The sequence below is a fragment of the Protomyctophum bolini genome (genome assembly GCF_963924005.1).
Source record: "Protomyctophum bolini genome assembly, chromosome: 15".
Classification (NCBI taxonomy): domain Eukaryota; kingdom Metazoa; phylum Chordata; class Actinopteri; order Myctophiformes; family Myctophidae; genus Protomyctophum; species Protomyctophum bolini.
In genome coordinates this window covers 17659123-17667345 of record NC_137876.1, presented here as the reverse complement: position 1 = coordinate 17667345, position 8223 = coordinate 17659123, and the positions used below count along the sequence as shown (strand labels likewise).

At 47.6% G+C, this 8223-nt stretch overlaps 1 protein-coding gene across 1 annotated transcript in view; it reads right to left on the bottom strand.

Annotated features, from left to right (window-relative positions):
* runx3 (RUNX family transcription factor 3) overlaps window positions 1-8223 on the bottom strand; it is a 70326-nt gene that overhangs the window by 18302 nt on the left and 43801 nt on the right. The window contains exon 5 of the mRNA XM_080784413.1: window positions 6636-6740. Coding sequence (XP_080640539.1) covers window positions 6636-6740 — 105 coding nt within the window. The remainder of the gene's footprint in view (window positions 1-6635; window positions 6741-8223) is intronic.

Below are 8223 nucleotides of genomic sequence, written 5' to 3'. Positions count from 1 at the left end.
GCCAAATGCAAATGGGGGATGATCAACCCCACGGCCGGCAAGGCCAGAGGAACACCCCCCCCCCCCCCCCCTCCCTCACAGAGCGGCCCGGCCCACTGCCCTCCCCCCCTCCCCCTCAGCCCGGCCCACTGCGCACAACCGTTCGACTCGCACAAACACGCCCAGTATAGTCAATACAGACAACAAGACATGACAATGCTTTTCTATGTATACGACGTATGCGGCTCTATGAGACTGTGTGTGCGCGTGTGTGTGTGTGTGTGTGTGTGTGTGTGTGTGTGTGTGTGTGTGTGTGTGTGTGTGTGTGTGTCTGTGTGTGTGTGTGTGTGTGTGTGTGTGTGTGTGTGTGTGTGTGTGTGTGTGTGTGTGTGTGTGTGTGTGTGTGTGTGTGTGTGTGTGTGTGTGTGTGTGTGAGAGCTACAGAGCGCCGCAGTCCCGCCCCCTTTCAGAAAAGCGAGTGGCCCAGGAAGTGGAAGCCCCATGCATTCTCCCATCGGCACTTTTAATATAATTAATTTAAAGACGGTTACGCCGCGGACAAAGCCAATTCGGATCGTGACGAATCATGACAATGAACACAATATTTTGGGACGATCAAATCATTAGAAAGAAGAAAAGAAAGTCAGGAGACAACACTATTTGTTTTGTTTTTCGTCTTGTAAATTATTTGATCGGCCCAAAATATTGTGTTCATTGTCATGATTCGTCACGATCCGAATTGGCTTTAAACCAATTTAACCAATTTAACCGTCTTTAAATAAATTATATTAAAAGTGCCGATGGGAGAATGCATGGGGCTTCCACTTCCTGGGCCACTCGCTTTTCTGAAAGGGGGCGGGACTGCGGCGCTCTATAGAGCTCTGCCTGGATGAAATGGAGTGCATCCAAGCGTATTGTGTTTAATGCATATTTTTGTCTTATCGTCAGACCAGTCACCGCATTCATTGACCTCACTGTATAGCCACTGAAACAAGTGAACTCTGACTGCATCATTTTGCGTCCTCTCCTCTCCTCTACAGCGGGGGGGGGGGGCTCCAAAAAGTGAGGTCCGGGGACCCCTTAGGGGTCCTTCAGAGAGTTCCCCCAGGTCCCCAGCTATAAACGATAATTATATAGGAACCAAATGGACCCTTATATGGCTTATGGGTCTGTAACTCAGAGAGTGTGTACAAATGGAACCAAATGGTCCCCATCCGTTTGGTTCCATTTGTATACAGTTAAATTCACATTGCTTTTACAATATAAATGCGCTGACTGACTGACGTGTGGCACGGAACGGCTTCTCAGAAAGAGGAGGGCGGCGGGGGTCAAACATACCGCCTGTTTGACTTCCACGGAATTTCTGACGACCAACTGTGACAAATAGGGGCTGGGGAGGAAGTGAAATGATGGATGACGACGTGTGTGTGTGTGTGTGCGTGTGCGTGTGTGCGTGCGCGCATGCGTGCGCGTGTCTGTGCGTGTGCGTGTGTGATGAGGAAACAATATGGAAACCGAAAGTAAAATACTTATAGCTGAACACTGGCCTATACTTACTTTCTTTTGAGGGAACCATGCATGTACCATTCTATGCAGCACTGTGTAAATATGTGCATGGCCGCACGCACGCACGTGCGTCAGTATTCTGAATATGTGCATGGTCGCACGCACGCACGCACGCATGTGCGACAGAATTCAGTGTATGTGCATGGTCGCACGCACGCACGCACGCATGTGCGACAGTATTCAGTGTATATGTGCATGCATGTGACAGTCAGGAGACGACAACAAACGCATGTAAATATTTCCCCCTGCATGTGCATGTGAAGTGAATGAATGCGTCTCTTTGCCAACAATGCGTGTCAAAGCCTGTTGTTCCTCGACTCTGTTTGTGTGTGTGCGTGTGTGCGTGTGTGTGTGTGTGTGTGTGTGTGTGTGTGTGCGTGTGTGTGTGTGTGTGTGTGTGTCGTCTGTCTATCAGCAGCCCTGGCGTTTCTGTTACATTGCCGCGGGGCGAGCCGCCGCCGCCGCCCGCTGCGCACTGAGTCCTGTCCATCAGGTTCTGCCGACTGGGATCTGTAAACATTAACCCATTTAGACCTGAGCAGCACGATTCTATACAGAATGCCATGACCGTTTTCTATATACGTCAGTGGTTCTTAAACTATATTTCACGTCAAGGAGTCAAGGACGCCTAGAGTTATATATGTAACTGGCCACCGACAACCCATCTGAAAATATGCAGTTCCAAAGGTTCCAAGTTAAAAACCCTTGCGCCACATTTTCAACGATTTTTCTAAAAAAGCGGACCTATACGAGTTCATAGCGCGGCACTCGGTGCCGCGCTATGAACTTGTAGAACTGCTATTTCTCAGTAGCTAAAGTATAACATAATGCTTTAAAACACACAAAGGGGTTCCCGCCCAGAATGGGTTAATAAAAAAAAACCCTCCTCCTCCTCCACCTCTCCTCTCCTCTGTGCCAGCTCTGCTCCTGGCAGCCATGCAAATAGTAGGGCCGTGGACAAACAGCCAGTAACGCCCCGAGCAGAGAGCAGAGCAGCATGCGGGCTGCCAACAGGTGAGCTATACAACAGAGCCAAGCCAGACTTATACTATACTGTACTGTACTCTACGGGCTCTGTGCGTATATACAGTACAGCCTGTGGAACACAATATGGAACGCGGCAACGGTGACTTTTTAGTGCCGATGGGAAATGGCAGGTCGTCGTCCCGAAGCAACAATCAATATATAAGTAGCTAACGAGTGACACGCTCGCACACAGACAAACACACACACACACACACACAAAGAAAGAGACGCTGTGTTTGTTTTTGTAACTGTGGGCGAAATGGTTTCCCCGCGTTCATTGCCTCAAAATGACGAAATACTTAACGCAGTACACAACACTATGTGGTTGTGGTTTGACGCCGAGCGAATAACATTCATAGGTACGTCTAGACAAAACCATGACAGTTGCTTGATTTATCTCCTTATAGCAGAGTGTCTGTAGCTATACATGTATTCTCTATAGAGAACCTCGTCTCACCTTCCCCGGCAATCTCATGAGCTGACCAGTCAGTTAACTAACCCGAAAACCAATATGAGACACCACGTATTCTGATCCAAAACGGTGTTGAGTGTGTACGTGCACTATAGTGCTGCATTTGAGACCAGCTAAAAGCCAGACCAGAGGTTCGTACCAAGACCAAAGTGGGGCTGAGACAGAGTCAGGACTGGGGCCGAGGGGAGACAAGGTCTCTCTCCATAATACCAGAGTCAGGACAGGGGCCGAGGGGAGACAAGGATCTGCTATTGAAAAATAGCAGATCTACAAGTTCATAGCGCGCCACTCGGTGCCGCGCTATGAACTTGTAGATCTGCTGTTTTAGAAAAAAAAGTAGACACAATGTATAAACCGCAACGGAGTACAGTCAAACGCTCAGTCCAAAAGGGGATAGCACCAAAAAAACAAGTCTCCATTTTGGGCCCTATTATGCAATCAATTCATAGACAAATTCTGTTTTTCAAAATCATGTATGTAGATTACAAATACGGTAGGTATAGCTTACTAAAGCTAAAGTCTTTTGAGCTGAATTTATATTTATATGCGAGACTTTTGAAAAGCTCAAAATTATAGGTATAATAAAATAAATGTGACCTTGGCACATGTACAGTATAAAGATCTCTAGTCTAGTGTATATATTTACACCATCTGTAAGCAATACAGTACAACATATTTTTGAAATTGAGCAAAATAGAGACAGGTCTGGAGTATAGCCTACTACAGCAGTATACTGACTAGAGACTAGAGCAGATCTACAAGCTCATAGCGCGCCACTCGGCGCCAACGGTCACTCGGTGGCGCGCTATGAGCTTGTAGATCTGCTATTTTTGAAAAATCGAACAGCGACTGACATAGAAACGTAGCCTTTTCAGAAAAACCGTCAGGATGTGGAAGACATTTTTTTTAGAATCTGATCTCAGGTCAGAATGGAAAACTGTCAGGGGGATGTAGAAGACATTTTTGGAATCTGATCTCAGGTCAGAATGGAAAACCGTCAGGACGTTAGAAGACATTTTTAGAATCTGATCTCAGGTCAGAATGGGTTAAACGGTGACACTTTATAGCGCCCCAGTGCCAGGGTAAAAGTAGCATGGGCACTCTGACGCCTCCACTGAAGCCGCGATGAGTTGACGGAGACAGACATGAGACCTCGTTAATGTACACAGTCTTATTTCAAGCCGGGGCGCGCGCACGCACGCGCGCACACACACACACACACACACACACACACACACACATTCACTCACACAAGCACAGATGGGGCTGCTTCTCTGTGAAACAAGGACACACACCAATCAAGCTGATAACGCACACACAGACACGAGCTGATAACGCACACACACACACACACACACACACACACACACACACCCACACACAGACACAGACAGACGCACACTCGCGCATGCAGCAGTGTTTATAATTATCATATCCCTCTCCCCCCTATAGCCATTCTCCCGACACTGTCCTCTTCCAATGCACAACGCCTCCTCAAATAGTCTCCCCTCGCCTGGCAGGGGGGCGACGCGGCCCCTCTCTCCCCCCTGTGCCCCTCGCCGTTCTCTGTGCCAGCTCCGTATCCCCCCCCCCCCCCCCCCCCCCCCTCGCACGGTGGCACGCGCTATGCCACGCTCTCCCCTTGCAGCGGGACGGGCCGGGGGTCTGTGTGTGTGTGTGTGTGTGTGTCGCTCTGTTTTGACTGGGGGGGGGGGGGCTAAATCCAGCCCGGGTCCCCAAATAGCCCCCGTCTGTCCGTCTGTGTCCGTCCGGCAGACATGAGCGCATGAGGCATAGCTATCTGCTCATTCAGAGAGAGCCCCTGAAAAAAACCCGCTATACGGCCGGTGCTGTCGTCGAACCATAATAAACACCCGTGGCTCAACAGGAATGGCCATGAAATCCTAGACGACCTCGTCTATCCCGACGTGAGCGGCGCGCCGCGAACCGACTGCACTGCACCGTGCGCACGCACACACACAAACACACATACTGTACACGCACGCGCGCGTGGCACCAGCAACTTCACCGGGTGACTATATAGACTATATAGAGTAACCCAACTCGGCTCCCATCTCTCACACCATCAGACCTTTTAAAAAAGAAAAAAACCCACATCAGTACGTACGTATACTGAACGTATGTATAGCTGTGGCTAAACGCCGGCGGTAACGGCTTTAGCACATGCACCACCACCACCACCATCACCACCACCCGGCCAGCATGCGTGGGCAGGGCTATAACAGCAGGGGGGGGGGCTGTGTTAAATCAACGAGCCACTTATGTGGTCGGTTGCAGGTATTATACGGGACCCTCCGACCGACCGGAGCAGACCCCGCTATACTGTGTGGGTGGATGAGGTCACTGAACTGAGAGACAACACACATACCTTCTCTCTTATATATATAGTGCATGCGTCTCGGCGGGGCGATATGCCTTAATACGCTTTACAGTTTCCTCAGGGCCTCTCCCTGTTACACACGCGCGCGAGCGCGCACACACACACACGAGCACGCGCACACACTGCATACATACATGCACAACACAAACGCTGCATGGTGCATGACTGATTGTCCATTAGCCTAATTGCTATATAGTCGACCTCTGCCATATACACTGATCAGCCATATAACCTGGTCACTGCTATACATGCGTGCAACGCTATAATCCTCCCACAGGGCTATATGTTGTTTTCTATCGTCTGCGTATGACACACACACGGCTGTTTTAAGGGCATACTATAGTGAGTGACACCTTTTTCTCCCTCTCTGCCGTACACAACTGCGTTTCGCTCGGAAACAAGCGCTCAAGAGCAAACGTGGATAATAACCACCTTTTGTTTTTCTAATATTATGCAAACATAATGATATATATACCGGTAGCTACAGCATGTCAACTCGGCCATGTTGCCGTTTGTATATAGGATATCAATCAATGTGTCCGTGTATAAAAGGCTCACTTTTTTTTATTTTATGTTTTACACATACATTTAATTATCATTACAATGTTCTTGTTTTGATCACACAAGACCCAATTACTGAACGTCAACGTCTCCAGGTCGTCTTCTGAATTGGTGTGTCACTGATTCACTACGACACTGTGGTAGCCTACATTATAGGAGTCCAAATAATAAGTACTAGTGGTTCTCAAATGTTTTATTTGCAAGGACCCCATTAAGTGTATACACACAAATGCCATTTGTGTATAACTCTCCTGTTATTATGGTCATTCAGGGCTATCTCTCTTCATGTGTTTCTGGTGATAATATTATAATGTCCACTCATTTTGTATACGTCCGCGGGGGGGGAGGGGGGGGAAGCTGAATTTAGACAAAAATGCCCACCACAAGCCAGCAAGACAATGATGTCTCCTGAGTATATAGGATGGATGTGTTCTGCTGTTTCTGTGTGTGTGTGTGTGTGTGTGTGTGTGTGTGTGTGTGTGTGTGTGTGTGCGCGTGTGCGCGTGCGTGCGCGTGCATGTGTGTGTGTGTGTGTGTGTGTGTGTGTGCGCACGTGCACATGCGTGTGTGTGTGTGTGCACGTGCGCGTGTGCTCGGGGCATTAAGAGAGAGACGTTTTGTTGTACTCACTGCGTGGTTCTCGTGGCCCGTCGACGGTCACTTTGATGGCGCGGTGGTACGTGGCCACCTGGGGGGGTCCGGTGAACACGGTGATGGTCAGCGTGAAGCTCTTCCCTGCGTGGGCGGGGAAGAAAAACACAGCAGGGTTCAGAAAACTCAGAAATGACCATGTGGAAAAGGCCGGCTCAAAAGTACTGCAGAGCTGAGGTCATGCTGACCTCCTCAATTAAGAACTGTTGGCTGCAGGCAGAGGGCAAATTGACCATCTGCCAGCCAACAGTTCTTAATTGAGGAGGTCAGCATGACCTCAGTATACTTGAGTATATTTCAGCTGGCCTTTTCCACAGACCATGTAGATGCAGGGTTTCTAAACGTGCATGCAGGGTGCAGTCTGCCTGAAAACGGCAGGTTACAACACTTATTCTTTTTGTTTTTCTTCTTTGTAATTATTTGTTTGGTCCAAAGTATTGTGTTTGTTGTCATGATTTGTCACGACAGGAGTTGGCTTTGTGCGACGCTTATATAAGGTCTTTAAATAAATACCTTTTGAAAAGTCTATGGGATGGAAAGTATTTCCTGGGCCTGGCGTCGTCATGAAAGGGGGCGGGACTGCGACCGAACGCTCTAATAGGGGTGCCGTGACGCAAGTATTTGCAATTTTAGTCTTAAACCCTCTATAAGATGGACCATGCATGCACCAACCAAACCTCCTGGACAAAGATTGCCGATCTGCAACGTGACGCGTTGTGAGCTTGTATATTGGCTATTTTTTGGTGAAGAAATACCCACCCCCTCAGAATATGGATGCTGGGGTTCAAGTGGTTAAATGTCAAAACACTTTATTTTCAATCGGTCACAATATAAAACTATAGCAATTAGGTTTTCCTTGTGACACTATATGCCTATAGGCCAATACCCAGTTTAAGGGAGAAATATTTACTTATTTATAGGCCTATATGCCCTATACTGTAATATCATGACATGAATGTATAATGTAATGTAATTCAGGAGATGAAAACGTTATTTACAGGGTGGCTATAAAAAGGTTTGAGAACCACTGCATTAGATTAGAGTGCTTTTATATCGTTTTGTCTCATCATGCATCATTAGAAAATGTGTGGCAGTTTGTTATTTCAACTCATAGAATTTATTGTCAAAGAAGTGCATGCATGGTTGGAGCTTTTTTTTGTAAACATGCTTTTGTTTGTAACAATACTGCGTTTGTGCAACTTAAATTATCACGGGTTTTTTGGTCTGGTCCCTTTTTAACTGCATGTGAATTAAAATAAAAAAAAGCCAGGGACCACCCCTTTGATGGTCTGACTGCGGGTATGATTTAAATTATTGAGGAAAAGGGGAATGCATTCCAGATTGTCCGAACTGGAAGGAAGCTAGGGGCTTATAACAGGCAGCCAGCGAAAAGGAGTCTGGACCTTTATTCTTGCAACGAGTTTTCCCGGAGAGGAGGAGAGCTCCTCGTCTGGCGTGAAAGAAAGAAAGAAAGAAAGTGATCCTATATATCCTAGAGATCTTGCCACGCGGTCCGTGTTTTCGTCCGCAGCCTATTGCCTATGAAGCGACGCTTTCATAAAAAAAA